At 45.4% G+C, this 24,999-nt stretch overlaps 1 protein-coding gene across 6 annotated transcripts in view; it reads left to right on the top strand.

Moving 5' to 3' along the window:
• Window positions 1-24,446, top strand: part of LOC125738136 (USP6 N-terminal-like protein) — a 61,953-nt gene extending 37,507 nt beyond the window's left edge. For all 6 annotated transcript variants that reach the window (XM_049006815.1, XM_049006810.1, XM_049006814.1 and 3 more), the window contains 11 exons: window positions 2,034-2,073; window positions 2,607-2,687; window positions 6,149-6,256; window positions 6,597-6,706; window positions 8,925-8,973; window positions 9,928-10,048; window positions 10,151-10,245; window positions 11,513-11,578; window positions 12,369-12,468; window positions 14,837-14,989; window positions 20,195-24,446. In XM_049006815.1, the coding sequence (XP_048862772.1) occupies window positions 2,034-2,073; window positions 2,607-2,687; window positions 6,149-6,256; window positions 6,597-6,706; window positions 8,925-8,973; window positions 9,928-10,048; window positions 10,151-10,245; window positions 11,513-11,578; window positions 12,369-12,468; window positions 14,837-14,989; window positions 20,195-21,561 (2,290 nt within the window). In that variant the 3' untranslated portion in view covers window positions 21,562-24,446. The remainder of the gene's footprint in view (window positions 1-2,033; window positions 2,074-2,606; window positions 2,688-6,148; window positions 6,257-6,596; window positions 6,707-8,924; window positions 8,974-9,927; window positions 10,049-10,150; window positions 10,246-11,512; window positions 11,579-12,368; window positions 12,469-14,836; window positions 14,990-20,194) is intronic.
• Window positions 24,447-24,999: the final 553 nt, after the last annotated feature.

The raw sequence follows: 24,999 nt of genomic DNA, 5'->3' as shown, positions 1-24,999 counted from the left end.
TCTGTGGATAGATATGATTGGCATCAATGCATGTGTACAGCAGTGATATACTACTGCATCAGCAAATTCCACTTACTGGTACAGTTCCTTGCACAGGGATAGTTGATGTACGCTGTGCAAAAAGTCTGCTAGATCCAAAATCTATACTGTGCACGGACCGTGGCAGCATGCAGACAGATGGAGTATGAACTAGGCTTAACAGGTCAGTGATGTCGGGAAATGTGCCGCCTCCTGATAACCAGCAAGAGAATGAGGGTGACTGTGTTGTGCTTCTGTGCTGCAGATAGACTCATATCTAATTCATCAAATGAAATGTTCCACATTTCCTGTCTGCTATATCATTTGTTGATAGAAATGCGTCTATCAACGCAGGCGACGAGGTGATCTCGTGCATGTCTTTTGGATGTAAGTGCAATGCCCTCAGGCATCATTGTCTGTAGCTCTGCCAGTTTTGGTTGTAGCGTTCTCACTAACGCCGCCTGAAGGGTGTGAGTTAGCCGTGATCACCGGGTGGTAATATGGGAAATAAGGTCCAGTGGCGAAGTGTCCAGAGGAGGAGAAAACCTGGGGAAGAAACCCAAAGTGGGGAGGGTTGATGAGACTGGAGAGGCCAGCAACCCCCCCCCCCCCATGATTTTCCAAACTTCCTGTGGCAGTCTGAGAAGAGAGGGAGTGCTGGTCGCCACACAGGAAGGACCTGATGTTTTCTTTTGGGCTGGCATCTGCGCTCCTAGCTGTCCAGTCATAGAAGCTTCCAGATGGGGCTGGAAGTGCAACAGACCCACTTCTTATCCATGTTTGGCAAGGGAGGCTGAAGCTGAGGGGCAAGAGCTGGTCCCCAGTGTACTGACAACCTGGTGTGGCTACCAGACTCAAGCTGTGCAGCTAGTAATGTTTGAGCAGCTGGGTTAGGGACGAGCCAGACTCACAGCAGATAACGGGCCACAGAAGGTTACAGATTGTAATCAGAGCTTACTGGCAGGATAGTTCTTCATCCAGAAGAGGAAATATAAGTCTTTTAGATCCAAGATAGCTAGAGACACAACCTTTATAAGAACAAGAAGTATGCAATTCGATCTTCGTTTAGGTTAGTTGTCCATAAATGTAGCACAAAGCTAAAGATCAGGATTTTTCTAATCCTGTCTAAGAAAGTCATTTTAATATGGCTGAGAATTTATTCTTGCCCATAAATTTTAGGTTATTCACCCAATTAACTTGGCTCTTGTAGGGGAATAGGAGGAAACGGGAAGCATGGAACATTTTAATGTGTTATTTCCTGTTTGTGTAGCACTTCATGCCTGAGTCAGCCTGCTGGTAGGGCCCCAGACAGAAAGTGATGTCTTTTGCCGATTCGTCAAATCGATGCTGACCTTTTGTTCGCCGTGCGCTCACAGTCGGATGCTTACCTTTCCCGGATACGAAGCTGAGGTTTCTCGCTGCAGGAAGGCTGGCGCGACTCAGCGGATCACATGATGTGGGGAAGAGTGCTTTTTTTGTTAATGGTTACCCTTGTCAGGGACAGATGGGAATAGGGTGGGCGGGAAGACATAAAACTCTGTGGGAAAACAAGAATACAGTAGCCATGTAGGTGGGCAATGAAAAAGTAAAACAGGCACATAAAAGCAAACATCTTTTGTTTGCCATGGGATATCGGAAGTAGTATAGCAGAACAGAACATAATCACATTTTAAAAATAACGGAATTGTTGGCCAGTGGAATAAATCAGTATGGATCATTGTTGCCGCACACGCACACACACACACACACACACACACACAATCAGCCACTTCAACCTTTTGCTGACCAGTGTGTTCGGATGGAGACTCACACTTTCCCTGAAATCCATCACGCCGCCGCTCATCATCGCTAGCGAGCGGCGGCGCTCGGAGCTCTCATCGTTTTTATTTCGCGCTCTGAAAATTGCGAGTTGTCCTCAGCCCTTCCGCGGAGCTTATGAATATTAATGCATGACTGACCTCCTTGCCCTTGACATGCGATTATGTAACCTCTCTGTGTTCCTTCTCTGTGAACAGTGAGACTGAGCTGCCATCCTACGACTCCGTGGAAGAAAAGGTGAATGCGGCTCGTTGACCAATGGGAGCGTTTGCAAATGACTTTTTATTTATTCATCTCTACAAAGACAATAGATCATTTTAAGCTCTGTTCACCACACCAGGGCCTTCAGTCTCCCTAGGCATGGGCTAGGCATTGTTAGTTGCTGGGTTGCCAACTTTGGTCAGTTGGCTGGCGTGAGATTTTCAGTTCGAGACAAGCCTGCATTTACATGTACGCAACAGTTTTATTATCTTGTAAATAGTCTGTAGGGTTTGCAAACTGCCCCAATGCTTTTCATGTAGCTAATTTTAGGTTTATAATGGAATAATGTACTTTTGCCATAAGATTTCTTGCATGAGCATGGAAGTCTGAAAGCCTGGGTGTCACGCCAGATGCATGAGAGTTGGCAACCCTATTATTGGCTGGCTTCTGAGGATCCATATTAGTCCATCAGTGAACATTGATGTCCTCATAGTCACATGGGTGCTTTCCATTCAATGGGTCAAATGGGAACCGTATCGTAATCTGATTTGTACCACTCCGCCATCTAGCAAAAGCACCAGGAAGTGGAGAGGACTGCGAAATGGCTGAAGATGCTGAAGAACTGGGACAAGTACAAGAGCAGTGACAAGGTAAGAGCGTCAAGGTCTGTGCCCTGGTGAATACGCCTTTAACGGCTGCCAGCACTTTCATGGAGGCTGCAGAGGGGCCTCGCTGACCTCTGTTCCCAGTTCCCCTGTAAATACAGAAGTAGCTTGTTCCTTACACAGAGGAACCTCTGTACTAGCTCCCCTAATGTGTGGCTACCGTCCAGCGCCTGGCCAAAGGTAAACGGGAAGCACAGAGACCCAGGTATTGCGGTGATGCTAATGTGACGCTAACGATGCTATGAACTTGGCTGAGGTGCTGATACCTCATGGTTACTGACTCAGTGGGAGTGTGCAACTAGTTATAAAACTTAATTGAGACACTTTGCTCTATATGGGTTCTGTCGGCGCCTGCCTGTTTAAAAAGAGACATCGATGAAAGATGGTTTCTTCAAAAATGGGACTTATTGCAGGATGTAATATATGAAATCCTAGGGGAATTCTCTGTCCACAAGAAAAGTAGGCTGTGAGCCTTGAGCATTAAATAGACTGGCTAAAACCAAATCATCTCACTCATGAGTAGGATTGTTTTGCTACTTGGTGTGAAGTTTGGCTTTCAATCTAGGTTAACAGTAACAAGGGTGCACTAATTGCTGTGTCTGCTCTTCCTGTTCTTACTCATCCCAGGCTCATGGTTAAACCCATTAATACAGCCGGATGTTTAGAGTTTGTCAGTTCAGGTTAAGCGTCTTGCTGAGGTAATGCTCAGAAGAGATTCTCTCTGGAACGGAACCAGAGCCTGATGATTTGCAAGAATGTGGTCTCTACCTCGCCGTTGACTGCTTGTCTAGAGCCGCATCACAAAACGAACCGTCGCTGTAACCGGTTACTGTGACGACCACTTGCGCCTACAAGTGGGAAAGTGAAAAAGGAGAATATAGCAACCCAGAATGCACTGCCCGTGTGCTGTACCGAGGCCCTGTGCATTCCGACCCCGGACTTAGAGAGTCTTTTATTTTGGATACTAGTCTACCTCAAAGCGTTTCAACTAAGAGACTATGATTAAACCTATTTCAGTCTATGAGCCTGTATGCCTGTTCTGATCTCACACTGTGTCTACCCCCCCCCCCCCCTCCAAAGTTTTCAATTTTGAAGGTAACCAAACATCACCTGCGTTTTGTTCGCAGCACATTTGACAGCTGAAGGACAGTCATGCATGTATTCCATGCTCCCTTGTACTCATTTTACGTCACCTTGAGCTCTTGGTGTCCTTGCTGCATTCATCTTCTTAATAGGATACATGCCAGTGGGGATGGCTGCCATTGTGATATCTGTTCCTCCCTGGACGACTGATATGTAACAGCACCCCCAGGGAAAGGCCGAACTCTCACAGACCCCCTTCCGGTGCCTTCTGATATTGAAACACCCCGTACGCCCATCTTCCCTTTAGTGAGATTACGAGCTAGGCTAGCCAATGGAGGTTGTCCGGGTGACGGATGTTGTATGTGTATAGAGTTACCTGTTGCCATGGTGACGAAAGCCTGCTGCGGCCGTAATTAGGAAGCCACTGCTACCTTACAACCTGTGTTCCGAAAATGTACATAAAATGGTGCACTTCTGGTAATAGAACAGTCTTGCTTTGTAAGATGCTCAAGAGTAACTCATGCTACAGTGCTGCTTAGTATTCTACCTCGACATTCATTGTTAGCTCAGCTTATGTCTAGTGGACACTATGCCTAGTCGACTGCTTGACAGGAAGTATCATTGTAAAGTGCTATTTGCCTCACTTGGACGTCGCTTCGGACAAAAGCGACTGCTAAATGAAAGTAAGTGTAGGGCAAAGGTACGTGGTCCCTCAGAAATGCAGCTTCATATCCCAGGCCCAGACTCCAACCACTAAAGAGCATGTGGGCCTGGCGTCATAACCAGTGAGGTTCTACCCAGAATCCCTGAGAACAGCCCGGCATCCACTGGCCTTTTATTTACTGTTAGTTGTTTTAAGACTGACAGAAGCCAGTTTAATCAATAAGGAAGCTGTGGTTTTCGAGTATCGATGTTTGTCGAGTGACACGGGTGCCATCGATCCCGCGGCGGTTGTTGTCGTTCTATTAAGGCCTCAGTGAGCTCTTTGGGCAGGGCTGCTTGGCAGCTGTAATGCAGATGGATGGCGATGGGGGCAAATCGTCAGCTGTACTTTTTCACCCACTCCAATTTCGGCAGAAGGTCTCCATCTTGGCAACGAGAACTGCAGTGGCGAAGGGACCCGTCATGGGGATTACCCCGGGCCTTCATGTGTGTTTGGGTACAATGTTTTCTGGGGCTTTTTTTTATTTTATCGGGGGTCAGGGTTTTATTACCCCTAACCCACTGAATCTCCTGCCAGCTGCACTTCCCTTTATGTTCTCCCAAACTCAGTCTGAGTTTATGATTTTTTTCATACAGCTGGTGAATTATTTTTGTTATTTGCTTGAAATGTATGCATGGCAGTTTATTGCAGGGCACTAACAGTGCAGATTGTGAGGTACCCAGAGGGCAGCTGCTCAACAAGGAGAGCATGCCTATCCCCATGCAGAGTGGGGGTGAGAATTGAACCATCAAGCCCCCCCCCCCCAAAAAAAAAATAAACAAATAAATAAATAAATAATAAAAAATTGAAGAAACTGGGGAAACCAGAGATCATCCCATAACCAAGTATACTGAAGTTACAGATGGACAAATCTGTCCATAAAGTGGTTCACAGAGAACATCTGACCGGAGCATGCAGAGTATTTCTATCCTGATCCAGTCGTAAACTAAACCAGTGATTTGCCCTTGGAAAAGTTTATATAGTCACTGGGTACTTCTCCATCACTCTTCTATTTTGAAGGGTGTGGGTGGAGTCATGGAGAGACAAGGTGAGATGAATGGTGATTGGTCTCTTTGTCATTAGGCAGGTTTGCCGGGTTACGCAGGCAAATCGTGAGTCGGGGTTAATGAAGGGCCCGGTTGCCTCCTCCCAGTGGCAGTTAGGATTAATGATGAGCCTCTTGCAGGTGGCCCAAAGTATTCTGGGACAGTCTACAGTACTAACAAATGGGTCCTGTGTCATTTTGACTTATTGTCCAACACTGTCCCCACTGCTTGCTGAGATACTGGGACTCTGTCTTGGTTGTAATACATAGCAATATAAGGAGGCTTTCATGACGGTTGTGTAATTATATTGTCTTAAATTGTCTTGTGTAATTATTGTCTCAAAGTTGTAATTGTCCTTCTTGTATACTGTATCTCATCAGCCATTTGGATGGAGACACTATGTCAACTATGCAGATATTTTTTATTACATCTCTGTGATGCTCACATCAGAGAGATCTGGCCTTGAATTTCAAATCTCATAAAAGCTAGGATGTTAGAACATTTGCTCAGTCTCCCTGCTGCCATGCTGATGAGGGTGTGGGTCAGGAGAGGGTGGGGGCTTCTGCGGAATGCTATTTGCCTGTCTTCAGAATGTTTGGATTCTTCCTCCACAGCTGGTGAGGAGGATCTACAAGGGCATACCCCTGCAGCTCAGGGGTCAAGTCTGGTGCCTCCTACTGGACATCCCCAAAATTAAGGAGGAGAAGAAGGACTTTTATGAGGTACAGGAACAGCTGTTCAGGCAGATGGGGGCAGGGGGTCATGACCCAAGGTTCAAAGTGAGGAATTAGCTACAGCTAGTTTCTGTCATATTCTTTTTGTGATGGATGAATTTTATTAAATTGTCGTTTTAATACGCTTGTTGACAACATATTTAGTTGATTCACCACTAAATCATTTCTGACCTCTTCTAATTTTAAAATTGAACCAAAAGCTAAACTCATGTCCTTGCAAACACCATCTTAATAAACTTAGGAACAATTTGACCGATTCTCACTCACTGTTCTGCTGCCTGTCCACTCACCATGACCCTTGCCCCCCCTTCCCACCTTCTGTCGGCAGAAGCTGAAGTTACGGGCAAGAGGGACTTCGCCGGATATCCGTCAGATCGACCTGGACGTGAATCGCACGTACCGTGACCATATCATGTTCATGCATCGTTATGACGTCAAGTGAGTGCCGCCGTCATGGAAACGTGTTGCCATCGGAGACGTCACGAGACCGCTCTGCAGGACAGCTCCTTAAGGGGGTGCTGCACTGAGATGCCTGTATCCATGCCTGCTCTGGCCAAAGATTTAGGGAGCGCGAGAGTCAATTAAACTCCAACCACTTTACCTTGACAACAGTGCTGGTTGCTATAGACGGAAGTCTGCTCTGGGAGAATGCTTCCTTTCAAAGCCGGCTCGAAAGCCAATGAAAAGAATGGAGTCTCGCTGCTTCACTGTAGTTCCTGGATGTACCAATTTCCTTTGACATGTTTTCAGCCTGGTGTTCTCTGACTGGCAGACCGTTAAGTTCTCGTTTTATCTCTCATACAGTGTTTAAGTACCTTTTCTGAAGAATTATCGAGAGTCTTCCTTGCTGGAGAATGACTGTGGTGTCAAAGAAGCTTTATAATATATTGTTTCCTGGTATTTTAATAAGATTTTATTTCAAATGGTTTGCATGAGAGACATAGAATTAGGAGAGGTATTTGTTTTGTTAGGGTCTCTGATTTATATCAGGAGAATAGAGGAGAAATGTTAAATGTCCTCTACTGGTCTGTTTGTTTTTCCAGTCTTTTTTCCTTATCGCAAAATAGGTTTTTCATCCATGAACAGAATATTGCAGAGCAGAAGGGTAACTGTGCAATCTGTGAAATCTGCATCACTCTAAGGCTGCAGAAACCCCAGGCGGCCATATGATTGTAGTCATTGGGGGTCTCCTGCAAAGACCTCTTGACCAAAGTCTAGTTTTCTTCCTGGTGAGACTCTCAGAGCAGACATGCATAGTGGTGGGTGGCATGTTGCGTGTTGGCTCGAGACCTACAAAGGAACTTAGTCTTGTACCTTTGGGGGAGCTTTTGACCTGATGTGCAGCATGTAGCTCGCGGGGGTAGGGTTAGGGATCTGTGCCAATGTCCAGAAGGTTAGAGGTTTAGATCCCCCGGCTGGCATAGTAGTCATATCACACCAGTGGACCCTTGAGCAAGACTGTTATCACTAACTGTTGCAGAGATGCTGACTGGTTCTACTCATTAATCTTCACTTGGACAAAAGCTTCTGTTAAATAAGTATAGTAGCCCTTTCACATTTGCAAGGGTTAGGCAGAAGATCCCAGCAAAACTGAACATTTGTGAATAAGTCCCTTAACGTCAACCCATAACAATCTGCTAGCCTGAACGCTAACATAAAAAGTCTATTACCAATTTCTAAGGACACAGTACTGTACACTTTGCATGTTAAATTACTTTGTCATTTCCTATCTAGACCTTTTTTGTATAATATACAAACCATCTGAATTATGCTGCTGTATATGCAAAGTTACTACTGTATACCCCGGGAGCGCTACGTTTTGGACCCATTATTAAAAATGCTAAATTAGCAGCGCTGAGAAGTTTCTGTGAGAAAGGCTGCATAGATTCCACAAAGACAGCTAACACGTGAGTGAGGCTGGTTGCCCAGATAAAGTGTGGCATTGGCTATACCCAAGCCAAGATTTTAATATTTACGTATCCCTAATATTTATAGGTTATATAATTCTATGTGAAATGAATCATTTTCAATATTGTTTTTGGCTTACGCATCCTCTAAGAGCTGCCGCTATCTTCCAGCAAGCTCCAAAAATATTCCCATTTAAATGCTCATGGCTAATTCACGAATAATCTAAACTGCGAATGTCAAATTCATGAATGTGAACTAGGGTGACTGTACATGTAAAAATACACTGTAAATCTGTGCTTTGGATGAAGACATTGATTTAAAAAATAATAATAATAAACAAATAAAACTGAGAAATGAAATGTGTTTATGAAATCAGCGGTTTCCCTTGTAATATCCCTTGTGTTTACCTTGTAAACACTAGTCGGTGTTTCTATTTTATTAATGATTTGTCTTGTCTCATCTCTACATGAGGACCACACATGTCTGCTGGATGTCACTGCAGCTCGGCAGTGGATGCAGTGATCAGGCCAATTAATTCAAGAAATTAATTTTAAGTATGTAAACATTTGGCACATCTTACTTACAGTTTGGAAGATAATTATGAGGATAGTTGAGTAGAATTTCCCTTGTTGCTCGCACCTGGCTGACGGGGGGGGGAGTGCAGCAGAGCGCGGAGGCCAGCGGGGGCCTGATTCAGACAACGCCTGTGAAGGTGAAGCCTCACACCAGCCTTGTGATTCTCTTTCAGGCAGCAGGCCCTGTTCCACGTCCTGACGGCCTACTCTGTGTACAACACGGTAGGATCAGCACCTATTACCCTGGGGCATCGTGCATGGACACTAGGGGGCACTTAACAGCATTAGGAATGTGTTTTTCCGTCTCTTCAATCCTGGCTGGAATGCCAGGCAATGGCAGAGTACATACTCAAACATTCCGGGCAGTAGAGAGGATCTATTTGTCTACACTGCGTATTCTTGGCCTGGGGGGGGGGCGACCAGGGTACCTGGTGGAAACATATAAACGTTGCACACAAAGCCTGGGGCAGGGAGTGAACCCTCAACCCCGAGGTCCACAGTGCTACACACTAAGGTATCTTGCTGCTCTGTCCTCTTGCCAATGTACCAAAAAGCACTGATGGTAATGTCAACCAAAATGAATGCACACGTCCTAATGATGACAGAAGAATATTGCAGATATTCATCAACTTACGATGAGGTTGTGCTCCGATGAACTCATTGTAAGTTGAAAAAACAGTAAATTCGATATGATAAAATTAAATAAATAAATATTGTCATTCAGTAAATAAATACACACACACACACACACACACATATATATATATATACACATACTCGTAGCCAAAATTGTGGAAACACCTAGCATTTGTTGCATTATGCTTTAAAAATTACTACACAAATATTGGCGATAATGTTTATAAACAATCAAAGAATATTACAAATATCAGACGTTGGATGACTAAATAAGTAATTGGACTCACTGAAATTCAGTTCTGCCGTCTCTAAGAATTGGAAGTGTCTCCACAATTTCAGCCACTAGTGTATATTTATAGTAGAGCTGTCTGAGTACCCTGCCCTGGGTGGGTTTTCTTTGTCTCCTGTCTGGTGTGGGATGTGGGAGGGGATGGGGGGGTGGTGGTTGGTATGTGGGGGGCCAGTAAATCCCGGGCTCCTGATGTTGCATGCTGGTGGCGTATTGAGCAGGCGTGATGTCCCGCCCCTCTCTCCATGCAGGAGGTGGGCTACTGCCAGGGCATGAGTCAGATCACAGCGTTGCTCCTCATCTACATGAACGAGGAGGATGCCTTCTGGGCGCTGGTCAAGCTGCTGTCTGGGCAGAAGCACGCCATGCACGGTATGGCTGTCTCCCAGACACCTGGCGGATCCCGCGGTCTCACTGAAGCCGTCATTAGGAATTACCATCAGATCATTTGACCCGTGGGCTGTTTCTCCTCAGGGTTCTTCGTTCCTGGCTTTCCGAAGCTGATGCGGTTTCAGGAGCATCACGACCGTGTTCTGAAAAAGATGATGCCCAAACTCAAGCAGCACCTGGTGAGGAGGGCAGGGGAGTTCTCCAGGGGTTGTAACACTTGCACATCCCACATATATGAACTAGATAAGGGGTAAGATTTGAACCCACAACCCATGTAATTATCCGACTGTATTGCTACCCAAAGACCTGGGTGCCAGGGGAAGGTTGCTGGTGATGAGTGTCTCCTAGGCAGGCTGAGTCAACTCTTAGGGCAGTTTCTGGCTCTAACGGTTAAGATCAGATATGACTGATCAGAAGGTCACCTGTTCAAATCCCAACACTAGCAGTGTGACGCTCCTTTTGGGTCCCCGAACAGGGCGCTGGCCAACCTCACTCTCACTCGTGTACGCATCAGTGTGTTTCATGAAGAGCAAGATGGGATAAGCGAAAACTCAGTTCCTCCACAGGGACGAATAATTGTCATTATTTTATTCTATTCACTGAACCACCACTCTAACTACTTTAAGCTAATACAGAACCCAGTGTTATTGTTAAAACTTTTTAACTTACTTTAATAATTTATGCTTCCTGAAAAGTGACTGAATGGATTGGTGATACTAATTAAGCTGAATATTGATTTTTACATCTGCTTGTGCAGATCGCTCAAACCCCAATATCACATTAGACTTCACAGACGTACTGGCAGTTGCACAGCATCCAGATTTGGGTCCTTCTTTCCCATGATGGTCCCACGAAAGGAAACACGATTTTCCAGATCCAGGATGTTAATTATCAGTTCCCTTGCGTCTGTTTTTGTCCCTCCGCCCAACGATTCTGGTGCACTCCCTGGGGATGTGAGCATTAACTATAATGGATGGAATGTCAGATGTAAATTTAATGTGGAGTTCTGTAATAGCAGCGCAAATCTGGGCTTAGCGTGTAGGAGGGAATATGGGAAGTTAGCACTTAAAATAGCAACAAATTCTTTTCCGGCTACCGTGACTGCTATTTCCGGCATGGTGAAATTGACTGCCCTGGAGCAAATCCCCTGCCCAATGCAGTTCTACAAAACCACTAAGGCATCGTGGATATTTGAAGGTGAAGAGTTCAGCCCAGATGGGGAAATAAAGGTGCTTTGGATTGATGTGAGGGATTAAAGTTCAGTGTACTTGAGTCGAAATCAGAGAATGGGACTTTCCATGTTTGTGTCTGACCTCAGGCCTTTGTATAACAATCCTAGTCAGCTCAGCTGTTTATTGGCTATCCGGTATTGATGGGCTGTCCTCCTGTGCAGTTATTGGTGTTTTCATTGGACGTAATCTGTATGGTATGTTTCCTTCCCCCCAGGACAATCAAGAAGTATTCACCAGCCTTTACACGATGAAATGGTTCTTCCAGTGTTTCCTGGACAGGGTGAATAACCTTCCTGCTTCCGTTATCTCCCCATTCTTGCACCGCCGCTGGTTCTTGGAAAATCTGAGTCAGACTGTTAAAAAATAACATACACAGAATGGTAGCATAAAGTCAACTGCTGGTTAATTTGGGAATGAAGGTGCAGCGCTGATTTTATTGAGTGCCGGACAAACTTTAATGAGTTACAACGCTATGGATAATGAAGTCCTTTGTTTCTTCAGAGAGGAAAAACTGCTACACAAAAATACGAAACACTGAATAAATATGGGCGGGTGGCATGGTGGTGCAGTGGTTTGTAAGGCGGCATGGTGGTGCAGTGGTTTGTAAGGCGGCATGGTGGTGCAGTGGTTTGTAAGGCGGCATGGTGGGGCAGTGGTTTGTAAGGCGGCATGATGGTGCAGTGGTTAGCACTGTTGCTTCACACCTCTGGGACCCGGGTTTGAGTCTCCGCCTGGGTCACATGTGTGTGGAGTTTGCATGTTCTCCCCATGTTGTCGTGGGGTTTCCTCCGGGTGCTCCGGTTTCCCCCCACTGTCTAAAAACATGCTGAGGCTAATTGGAGTTGCTAAATTGCCCGTAGGTGTGCATGTGTGAGTGAATGGTGCGTGAGTGTGCCCTGTGATGGGCTGGCCCCCCATCCTGGGTTGTTCCCTGCCTTGTGCCCATTGCTTCCGGGATAGGCTCCGGACCCCCCGTGACCCAGTAGGATAAGCTGTTTGGAAAATGGATGGATGGATGGATGAATAAATATGGAGATAATTCAGCCAAATGATCTCTGTCCTCTCTGTAGACCCCATTCACCTTGACCCTCAGGATTTGGGACATCTACATCCTGGAAGGGGAGCGAGTCCTCACCACCATGTCCTACACCATACTCAAGCTGCACAAAAGTAAGGACTCACAGGTTCTGCAAGTCAACTGATCTAAGATATAAAGGTTTTTTGGTGCCTTAAAATTGAGATACTGGAGGTATACTGGAGGCCTCTGGGTCTCAAAATGAAAGTTCTGTATAGGCAGGGAGTGAAAATGTCAGGATTACGGTGAACTGTCAGTCACTCCCTGGTTTAATGCAAAGGGAATCTACGGACCAGCCAATAAGCAATAAGGAGAAGCGGCACATGTTAATCTCACCCACTATGTGTCCTACAGCCCCATTTCTTCAATACCTGAAGCTCTATAAACGTCTTACACTCCCTATAAGCTCAAGCTCTCTGGATCTTCATGCCTTAAACCACAAGGCTTCTTAAACTCTGCCGATTGTTACTCTAGGTCACCGTTAATGCTACTGTATTGCCCATTTTCCTCCTTGGTAAAAGGCTCATAACAGGTGCCCCCCTCCCACCCCTCCCCACCAAGTTGCAGCCATTATCCAGAAGAGCAGAATCCAGCGCCCCCTGTTGGTGTGGTTACAGAAAATTACTTCCCAACTCATTTCTGCAAATTAGGTCCCAGCCGTGCTTTCCATCAAAACAGAGCTTGGCAATGCTGGTACACTGTCAGAGCAACAGTACTATGGCAAAGTGCCCACTGGGGGCCTCTTGCTTGGGGGGGGGTCACACTGAAAGGACCCCTGTTGTAAATGGGCTTGCGCAGTACAGAGACTTCTGGTTTCATCATTTTCCATTCTCACCCTCCCATGCGTCTTTGCTATTGTTCCTCTCTCCTCACTTTATACATTAATCTCACTTTCCATTCTCTCTTCTCTTGCGTTGCCTCTCTTTACATCTGTCTGCCTGTCTGGCTTGATGGCTCCATCTTGCATTGGTACCCTTAGGCTGCTCATTCTCCCACATTCTTCCCCTTCTCAGTTCAGTTTACTTTGTCTCTGCCTCAGTTTACCTATGTCTGTCTGTCTGTGCCTGCCTCAGTATGTCTGTCTGTCTGTCTGTCTGTGCCTGCCTCAGTATGTCTGTCTGTGCCGCCTCAGTAGGTCTACCTCTCTGTACCCACCTCAGTGCACTCATGTCTGTCTGTCTGTCTGTACTGCCTCAGTGCACTCATGTCTGTCTGCCTCCGCCCCAGTATGTCTGCCTGTCTGTGCCTGCCTTAGTGCAGTCATGTCTGTCTGTCTGTGCTGCCTCAGTGCACTAATGTCTGTCTGTGCCCATCTCAGTATGTCTGTCTGTCTGTCTCCACCTCAGTATGTCTGTCTGTGCCCATCTCAGTATGTCTGTCTGTCTGTCTCTACCTCAGTATGTCTGTCTGTCTGTCTCTACCTCAGTATGTCTGTCTGTCTGTCTCCACCTCAGTATGTCTGTCTGTCTGTGCCCACCTCAGTATGTCTGCCTGTCTGTGCCCACCTCAGTATGTCTGTCTGTCTGTGCCCGCCTCAGTACACTCATGTCTGCCTGTCTGTGCCTGCCTCAGTACGCTCATGTCTGCCTGTCTGTGCCTGCCTCAGTACGCTCATGTCTGTCTGTCTGTGCCCGCCTCAGTACGCTCATGTCTGTCTGTGCCCGCCTCAGTACGCTCATGTCTGTCTGTCTGTGCTGCCTCAGTGCACTAATGTCTGTCTGTGCCCATCTCAGTATGTCTGTCTGTCTGTCTCCACCTCAGTATGTCTGTCTGTGCCCATCTCAGTATGTCTGTCTGTCTGTCTCTACCTCAGTATATCTGTCTGTCTGTCTCTACCTCAGTATGTCTGTCTGTCTGTCTCCACCTCAGTATGTCTGTCTGTCTGTGCCCACCTCAGTATGTCTGCCTGTCTGTGCCCACCTCAGTATGTCTGTCTGTCTGTGCCCGCCTCAGTACACTCATGTCTGCCTGTCTGTGCCTGCCTCAGTACGCTCATGTCTGCCTGTCTGTGCCTGCCTCAGTACGCTCATGTCTGTCTGTCTGTGCCCGCCTCAGTACGCTCATGTCTGTCTGTGCCCGCCTCAGTACGCTCATGTCTGCCTGTCTGTGCCTGCCTCAGTACGCTCATGTCTGCCTGTCTGTGCCTGCCTCAGTACTCTCATGTCTGTCTGTCTGTGCCCGCCTCACTACGCCCATGTCTGTCCGTCTGTGCCCGCCTCATTACACTCATGTCTGTCTGTGCCCTCCTCAGTACGCTCATGTCTGTCTGCGCACGTGTCGCTCCTTGCATGCCTGTCCTGTACTCCCCCATCTCACGCCTCCTGTACTCCCCCATCTCACGCCTCCTGTACTCCCCCATCTCACGCCTCCTGTACTCCCCCATCTCACGCCTCCTGTACTCCCTCCTGCACATACCCCACATCCATCCTGTCTCACCCACACTTTCTCGCCTGTGCCCCACAGAGCATCTAATGAAGCTCTCCATGGAGGAGCTGGTGGAGTTCCTGCAGGTTACCCTCGCCAAGGACTTCTTCTTCGACGACGACTTTGTCATCGACCAGCTGCAGAACTGCATGTCGGAACTGAGGCGTTCCAAATTGGAGCTGCCTGCCCCAGGTACTGTTCACCCCCCGCCCCAATACTGGGAATATAAAGCCATAACGGCACATTCTAAGGCAGGTTCAGCCACATGACTTCAGCTGCTCGTTGCGTTCACAGAATGTACCCTGGTTGTTATCTTGTTGACTCATGTCAGCTCTGATTATACATTAACCATTAAACCCACTGGAACTCCCTGTCTTATACACTGGGAGTGACATCCTGTGAAGGGGCTGACACTCATATAACACATTCAGACTTCTACAATCTAGCATCATCCCAAAGCCATTCAAGACACTGACCAGTCATTGACCAGTTGGCAGTATAGACTCCTCTCTGAGCCCAGTATTACTATTCATCACAATTAATGCAAACTAACACTTTAAGACTGTAACATGTGCTGTAACATGTGCTGACTTCCTGTGCAAGCTCTACTGACTTCCTGTGTAAGCTGTACTGACTTCCTGTGTAAGCTGTACTGCTGTCTGTGTAGGCCTTTTGAAGATCTTTTGAGCTCAGCAGCTGCATGGTCATTGTATGTAGACCCGCCCCTTATAGATGCTGCTAACACCTAACTTAACATGCAGTTTAATCACTTTGCTCTGTCTCTCGTTGTCTCCTTTTCCACCAATGTCAACCAGCCAACAAAACAGTGGGTGGAGCCCAAATCCACTCCTACAACAGCAACCGGTGGGAAAACTTCACAACCCCTCCTCCCAGCTCATCTGTTTGTCAGTCCATCTGTCCATCCATTTGATTGACAGCGTCAGGGCTCCCACTCCCCACCCCCAAGCGAACATATAATTTTCCTTGCATTTCCTAGCTGTAATTACTGCTGCCTCCTGTCCTCTCCTGTCCGCTAATACTAGATTCTGACAGCCATACTGTATTATGATTCATAATGATGAGATTCTATCAAACATTTACTTGTGCCATTAGGGTTGGGCAACATAAACAATACATCAATTTATCATCATATAAAATTTAAATGATAAGAAAAAAGTCGATAAACTGTCCATAAGGATTGGTATTGCTTGCTAGCACACAAAACAACAGCCTATCACATCACAAAACAAACGCAATTCCAGCCAATCATATACTAATCTTTTAAGAAGGGACATCTCATGCCCAATAAATGCACAGTAAGGTTTACTGTGTTAGCAGAGCACAGCACCCACTCCTGTTTTGGTCATGCATGGTACAGATTAGCAGTCCCTCTGAGGAAGCCGGTGTCGGTGAAGGAAGCATCAGCTCAGCAGCCACTTCTTATAAATACAAAGTAAAAGGATGTTTGTGGTGTGGCAGTACTTTGGCAGTTTGGAGTCCCACACACAGCACACTGGTGCTGCGTACTGTACAACCTGCCAAAACCTCTGCCAACCAAAGCTGGAAATACTGTCATCCTATTTTACAACCGGCAACTTTGCCACCCAGTAGAACATACAGAATGCAAGCTTACAGTCAGAGAAACCAGCAATGAGAGTTTCCACTTTTAATGTGACCCCCCACCACCACCACCGGTTATTTGTTTCTGCACCAGCTCTCCCCCAGATGCATGCCCCTGCTGAACCCGACACACCTTACAGTGTGACTGAACAATGCATCGTGAAAAATTTAGGTCGGTAATAGTGTTTGTTGTAAATCAGCTTGATTATTTGTAAAATGAACTATAGATAGTAACTGTAGGCCGCCTGTATAGTTTTGTAAAAGAAACTATAGACAGTTAACTATACACAGAAATTAGCAGCCCAGCATCTGATCCTCATGGAAGCTGAAAGTGAAGCCATGTGGGCCAGTGTCTGATCCTCATGGAAGGTGAAAGTGAAGCACTGCGGCCCAGTGTCTGATCCTCATGGATGGTGAAAGTGAAGCACTGGGGCCCGGTGTCTGATCCTCATAGAAGGCTAAAGTGAAGCACTGCAGTCCAGTGTCTGATCCTCATAGAAGGTTAAAGTGAAGCACTGCAGTCCAGTGTCTGATCCTCATAGAAGGCTAAAGTGAAGCACTGCAGTCCAGTGTCTGATCCTCATAGAAGGCGAAAGTGAAGCACTGGGGCCCAGTGTCTGATTCTCATAGAAGGCTAAAGTGAAGCACTGCAGCCCAGTGTCTGATCCTCATGGAAGGTGAAAGTGAAGCACTGCGGCCCAGTGTCTGATCCTCATGGATGGTGAAAGTGAAGCACTGGGGCCCGGTGTCTGATCCTCATAGAAGGCTAAAGTGAAGCACTGCAGTCCAGTGTCTGATCCTCATAGAAGGCTAAAGTGAAGCACTGCAGTCCAGTGTCTGATCCTCATAGAAGGCGAAAGTGAAGCACTGGGGCCCAGTGTCTGATTCTCATAGAAGGGTAAAGTGAAGCACTGCAGCCCAGTGTCTGATCCTCATGGAAGGTGAAAGTGAAGCACTGCGGCCCAGTGTCTGATCCTCATGGATGGTAAAAGTAAAGCACTGCAGTCCAGTGTCTGATCCTCATAGAAGGTGACAGTGAAGCACTGGGGCCCAGTGTCTGATCCTCATAGAAGGCTAAAGTGAAGCACTGCAGCCCAGTGTCTGATCCTCATAGAAGGCGAAAGTAAAGCACTGTGGACCAGTGTCTGATCCTCATGGAAGATGGAAGTGAAGCCATATGGCCCATATGGGGGGGAGGAAGTTGGGATTCCTACAACGACTTTATACAGCCTGGGATAGGGTGTGTTTCATCCTCCCTTTACTTGACTTTGCCGATGGTCCTGGCTTGCTGGTGTTTTTCTGTATCTGCCAACTGCCAGTTGCCGCCTTCCACTTTTTATTTTCCGACGGGCTCCAGATGTGGGCTGTGCTTCTGTGAGCTTGTCGAGAGCCCATGCCTGTTTCAGTGGCAGGCTAATAGCACCAGAACCGCCTAACGTGCATAACCAACACCAGCTTTAAAGGGTTTCCTTTCACTTTATCAAAAGTCTACATAAAGGCTGATGTGGCTCCCGATTCTGGACCATGGTTGACAACTCCTTGCAAATGTATCCCATCTCTCAACTCACTCTAGAAGATGGAAAATGAAAGAAGCTTCAATCTGCTCAACATTGTATAGTTATTTCAATAGAGCTGCTGAACACAATGCACCGTTTTTCTTTGTTTGGTTTTTTTGTTTTTTTTTAGTACATCCTGGCTCTCTCTACAAACTTTCCACGTGATTTTCATCATGGTGATGCTAGCTGGGTAGCTGGTGTTCTTGGTCCACTGCCCAGGTCCTCCAAGCAAAGGCCTTGAGGTTGCCAGTATTATGATGGCACCTGTATTTTGCCTAATAATTAATAGATACATCTTCAGTCACACTGTTCGATATGCCTGGAGAGAAGAAATACCCTGAATGCAAAGTGCTGTTTAACCGATACAGAAATAAGGAGGATCAGTGAAATGCAGTTTCTGCAGTTTCTTGCACCCTCCCACTCGCACACAAACACTTTGATGCAACACCTGTAGTAGGCCAGCTCTGCCTTGCGGAATACTCTCTGCCCCTTTTCGGGTCTGGCTGTCTCAGCTCGCCTTTCACCTACTCCCACACAGCTTCAGAGGTACTGACAAACGACCTGACTGCGGCATGGAAGCCTTCCTGGTCTTCGGCCTACTTGATGGTTTTTTTTTTTAACTGCAGGCGTGATACTCACAACCAGCTGGGAGAAAATCATACAACAAATTGAACGGGATCATAGTTGGCCAGCAAACCAACGCCAAAGTTATAAATACCATTTTTCACTAACGTTGAAGCCCAAATAGCGGCATAAGTGTCCAGATATGAAAGACAAGTGGGTACTTTGTCCATATGGCTTTACTGAATGGATAGTTCCAGCTAACAAATGACTAACACTGTGTTTTGGGAGATGATGTGATTTGTTCTGTGACAGAGTAAACTATCAGCAGTGGTTCACCTGTCTTCATCTTCAGGCAAAACACTGGATGGAGGGTGAATGTGGCATATCAAATATATTTTAACTGGCTGGAAATTAACATGATATGTTGCCTTCTAGGACTTAACATTATACATTTTGGCATCCTATACATTTTACAGTTTCAAACTCTTTTTCGCCTAACTTGAAATTGTAGATAACAATACTAATCAAATTTACTGTAACTGGACAGAAATGCACATTAACATTAGTGGAAGTTACCTTTTGGTGTCAGGGATTTTCATTTTTGGGACAGTTTCAAAGGGATAAGCCGCTGTTGATTGATCAAGCGGCACTGGAAGTGTCGACTGCCTATAAACCTTCGACAGGGTTTGGTGGCTTCAACAGGGGTGTGTTTTGGGACAAAAGCTGGTGCAGCCAGGTCCCGGGCAGTAAAAGTTGCTAGGGGGGCAAATCATAAAACACAGGACAAATATCATTTTATTGTGCTTCAAAATTGGACACAGCACTTTGTTTTTCGATACAGGACAATCCTATAAAATAAGTAAATCAGTTCAACCACAATTGTCAAACACGTCCCTTGGAACGAGCAGCAAGACAGTCAAAGAAAAAACCCATCAACAAACTCTATTGTCAGCATTTTCTACTTTTATGCCCAGTGACAAAAAAAATATTTTGAATGATTCATTTATAAAAATCACATTTAAGTTTGCACTCCAAGAATCTGAATCTGCTTTAAATTTTAAGCAAAAATGGAGCACTGACATAAAGAAATAATGACTCTAAATTTCAATGTCAACAGATATGGAAAAAAACTGTGATAAAATACTTTGCTATATCGCATAGCCCTATGTACGGTGTACCTTTGCAAAGACTATAAACCTTTTGGAATTTCTACTTTTCTTAAAGTAAGATTTTTTTTTCCTCAAACCTAAAAGAAAGAAAAAGTGTTATCAGCTACCAAATGTGCTTGAGTATTAAGACTGAGTTAAGTATCATACTGCCAAAAGTTAACGTGACTTTAAATAGGTAAATAGGTGTATGTGTGTTGTGTTGCATCTGTGTTCAGGGAGCTGCATGTCAACATACAGCACTTCCTGTCTGTGCCAATTATTGTTGCCCTAAGTGTGTCAGTGTGGCCCACCATGCATATTGCATTTTTTTGCATTAATATAAAGATATAAAGTCCATGTAAACCCCACATGTAATGTTTTTTGTTTGAAAACCTTTCAAATTTATTACTTGAACCCCCCCCCCCCCCCCATCCCATGTTTATTACTTGAAACAACACTGAAGGTAGACTAAAGAATTATCTGACTTTTAACCCCCCCCCCCCCCCCAGGTAAAGACGATGAGTTTCCGAAGAAGCCCATGGGGCAACTACCCCCCGAGCCCCGAGCCTCTGTTAAGCACATAGTCAATGGGCAAAGCCTCAACATCCAGCGGGGGGCGGAGCTGAAACAAACAGCCGGAGTCTCCCTGGAGCCGAGGACGGATCTAGGGGTGGAGTCTGAGCACCAGAAGGAGAGCCGAGCCAGCAGCCGGGCGAGGAGGGATTCTCTGGAGCGACTTGTGCGCCAACACAGGGCAGAGAAGAAGGAAGCTCTCTCTCGAACGTCTGTGGAGGCGGGACCTGGAAGACAGGAGCCGATCCCAGGCCAGGCAGTGTCTCAGGCTGCTGCAGCGGCCACCACCAAGTCACTAGACCATTCCGTGGCCAACCATCACTCCAGTGCCACTTCCGGTACACACAGGGACATTACCCCCCGCTGGGTGAAGCCCTCAGAGGACAAGCTAGCGGAGGTTGGAAGGGGGCTCGCCCTGTCCTCCGCTCAGGGTGGCTTGCTGCTGCCCTCGCTGAACGGAACTGAGGACTCCCATTCTAACCAGCGCTGGCCAGCTTCCAGGTCCCGCTTCTACCGGCCACGCTTCAATCGGGGCTCTAATGCCTCACAGTATGACAACGTCAGTGAGTCCGAGTTGGAGAGCCCAGTACAGGATGAGATGGAGGTACAACCCGGTCGGACTATACGAGAAGACAGGCAGCTTCTGCAGCAAAGCAACCCAACCCAAGCTCCCGGGTGCTCCAGAACTGGGCCACAGCCCAAAAAACAAGAGTATCAGGTTGACGGGCAGACCCAAAGACTGATGGAGTGTTCTGATTCCTCCTCATCCCAGTATCCTCCAGCACAGCACAGGCTACAGGAGCGGCAGCATGATGCAAGCCTAGAAGAGCGCCCTTACAGCCGTGCCCTACGCCCAAACATGCGACCTTCCCCCAATACAGCCTCCACAAGCGCCTTCTACACTAGCCAACCTACTGGGTCCCCTCCAGCACCTTCAGGGCACGGTGCCCAGCCAGACAGCACCTACCTGACACAGCCTACCAAACCTGTTGGCATGCCCATCTACATTCCCAGGGTTGACCACGGACAGGAGGGTTGCATAGCACAGCCAGCACTCCGCAGGCCAGAGTGGCTGGGAGGTGGCAGGGAGTCAGTGGGCCGCACCGCTGAGAACACCCATCCGCCATGGACCATTCCTAAGGCACAAACATCCCCTGTGCAAGAGTTCAACTGCCCTGTTGGGACAGAGGGCCCTCTCCGATACAGGGCACAGTATCAGCAGCTGGTGCCCCCAGCGTACGGAGGACCACACTACAGGCATGCTCAAGATCCATTCGCTATGCAGGAGTCCATGTTGATCTGAGACACAGTCTGGGCAAAATATTGCGATTTATATAACATCTTATCTGAAGCTGTCATGAAACACCGTTAGCTTTTGTGGACAGTATTTTGAACTGGCTGATTCTTTTTTCCTTAAGCGATTGTTGGTAATAAACAGCAGTGCAGTTAATTTTCTGTGCTGTCATAATTTGAAATGAAATGTACAATAAGACTAACTTTAATATACTGAACCATTTACAGGTTCATTGCTGACACTGAGGGAATACCCTGCATATTTGTGTGTGTATGTGTGTGTGTGTGTATATATATATACACATACATACATACACACCTTTATTATTTTTACTGGGTTTTATTCAGATGTCTAATTGAAAGGTGATTTTATTTTATACGATAATATATTTTTTTCCCCAGAATCTGAAATAAAATATAGTTTCAGTGTTATTGTAGCTCAGTGGTTTCAAATACTGTCATATTTCAGTCACGTTTGCACAGCTCGCACCAGCCCTGTAATCTTACAGATTGAGTTAAGATGTAGTAAAGATGCCGCTTTTTGATGGTGAAAGTATATATTCACTTAATCACAGAGTATCTTCAGCGCACAAGCTGACATTGTGCATATTTTCTGCTGACTCCCTTGAAGATAGTGTATTAATCTGTCTAGATGCTCCCAGTTAAATTACTGTCACTGCCTGATGTTGAACTCTAGATCATTGTTGTTATTTTTATCTGAAGAGTAAACAGGATATTTTTCCCCTGGCAAAGTACCAATAATGATATACTGTAGACTCAAACTAGATGGTAAAACAATGTTACAGACCCATAATATAGACTAAATTATTCTGATAGTGCAGTTTGCATCTTATGTGTCACAGATTAAATATCATAAAGATGTCTGGGTACACTAACCGCAATCGGAGTTTTCTATGTAAATTGTAAATGCAGGTGTCTGTATCTAACATAGGCTATATAAATTAACATTTGTTTGTTAATTATCCATATTCACACAGAACTGGCAGATCACTGGTAATAGTTAATTTCACTTTTTGATTAAATGAGATTTTACTGTCATAATTCATAACTTAGATTATACTGTGTCAGGACTGAAACCTGTAAATGAGGGAAAATGGATTCGAGTTTTTGACTTTTATTAGAGCGATCGTGATAATCCATGTCAGGAGGGTTAATTGAAATGGTAGTTTACAAATCCGTTCGTAGCTCAGTGTCCTCCCTGGCATGGATTACCTGATCACCCTAACTTTTATTTCACCCAGAAACATGACAGGAAGTAGCCCTGTGCCAGAAGAGTCAGTGCCCTTTCCTCAAAAGATTTTCTAAGACGCTACACTCATTTAAGGGGAACTGTAGCATATTTTGGACTATAGCATGTTTCCCGTTTAATTCTTATGCAAATCAGAAATAAGCTTACGCTTGTGTAGTTCACGAACGATTAGTTCCTTTTGAATTATTCCTTTAAGTGAATGAAATAATCTTGGTCATTTAGCCGATTGATTGATTTTTCTATACCTGCCAATGAGAAAACATCCAAGCACACAACACAGGAAAAGTCAACGACTCTACACAAATCCTTCAGTTGAACCAACTCAGAAGAGCTGATTCATTGAAAGGAAGTACGGCTCCAGACACTAATTAGCAAACACTGTCTGTGTCTTCTAACCCCCCCCCCCCCTATCCCCCCAGGGAGGCCAGAACATTGACTTATTTATCTAACCAGCTGGTCGGTTTATGGCCGGTGTTGCTTCATGCTGTATCCCTGCCATATTGTTTCTTTATGCAGGATTTTTGGCCAGGTAGACTGTAACGCACACATGCAGGATGAAAATGCAAACATTAGTGTTTATGTACAGATTTTACTATAAAGATCTAATTCCAATGTTATTCCTCCTTTGATTAATCCCGGGACTGTATTAACAGCTGGAGCACACTGTACTGTGTCCAGGTTGCAATTGCTGACACACTTTATGCAGTGCATGTTTTTCTTCGCTGATCTCTGTTGTGCAGGTCATTATGGGTAATGGAGTTCTGTGAACCGTGACTGAACCGCTACGGTACAGCCTCCGTGTAATGCATAAACCAGTAAGGCTATTTCTAAAGGCAGGCATGTTCAGATAAAGGGCTTTAGCCATGTCCATCATTAAAATGCAAGGGTTGCACATGGATGCTATTTGCATTCTTCACAGCCTTTTGTAATGTGTAAAATCTGATCTTATACCTGTAAAAAAATCCAGCTATGTAGTTTTCTTTCTCTTCATTATATTTGTAACTATTTTAATTTACCTTGTAGCCAGTAACCATTCATCAACGAGCTGAATACCACTAATGATACCCGGCTCATTAAACTGTCTATATACCAATAAACCTGAAATTAAAATTTTGGTAGTATATTTCTGAGCTATGATGGTGACCAAATTGTACCCAAACATTCATCACATCGCATTACATTCACTTGCATTATACTGAGACTGTAATCTTCCTTTGACTCATTTACCCAAAGTGACTCACAACGGAGAAACTTAAAAACTCTTTATTTTATTCAGCTGTATATTTACTGCAGCCAAGTAGACTGGGTGCCTTGATAGAGAGGGTGGGAGAAGGTGCCCCTTCCAGGGCCCACCACACACCAAACACCTTAGCACGGCTGCAAAAGGGACAGCAATCAATGCCAAATCTCATTAAGAAACTGGAGATGTGCGCTGGGACAAAAATGTTGTATCTTACGAGTTTTGATGGAATGTGTATGTGGCGCTTAAGCTGACTGAAGCGAGGTGAAATTCCGATTTGTGTGGTTTGAGTTGAGTTGCGAGTACTTGATTTGTAACAAGTTTTTTTGCGTGAATGCTAGGCAAGGGAGAACTGTGTCCTAATGAATAAAACACCTTTATTGCATGGTCTGTTTATTGAATTAATCTTAGATGCATCACAATTGGGAAACCTTATACAGTATAGCTAAAATTTGGTTATGAATATTATTTTTGTCTTGATGGCCAGGTTTGATTTTGGGCCACTGTAGGTTATCACAATAAGAAAACGATCCCAGTTAATGACTAGAGGTCTGGAAAATATATGATTTTCATTTCTTTTCATAGACTATAATTTATAAAGTGGAAGATTTTGTGAGACTTGTAGATTAGGATTATTAAATTACAAAGAACAAGGGATCATTAACACGTATATATCATTGTCAATTGGAAAACTGCAGTATGTTCGATGTGAGGATATGCAATGCATAGGAAATCCGTTAAGATTTACACTGTATGCATGCATTTTTATATAGTCTTATTCCCATATTAATATACTGATGCTTTAATTGTTTGGTCCTGCCATCTAAGCAATCACAATTAAAAATATAGATGTATTCTATATAAAAAAAAATATATATAACCCCCCCCCTCCCTTTGGATGGCTCAGGGAGCAGCCTTGTGCCCTCACACCTCCTGGC

This window comes from Brienomyrus brachyistius, chromosome 3 (genome assembly GCF_023856365.1).
Source record: "Brienomyrus brachyistius isolate T26 chromosome 3, BBRACH_0.4, whole genome shotgun sequence".
NCBI classification, from domain to species: Eukaryota; Metazoa; Chordata; class Actinopteri; order Osteoglossiformes; family Mormyridae; genus Brienomyrus; species Brienomyrus brachyistius.
The sequence above is the reverse complement of the archived record's forward strand: the minus strand, read 5'-3'. Positions and strand labels throughout refer to the sequence as shown.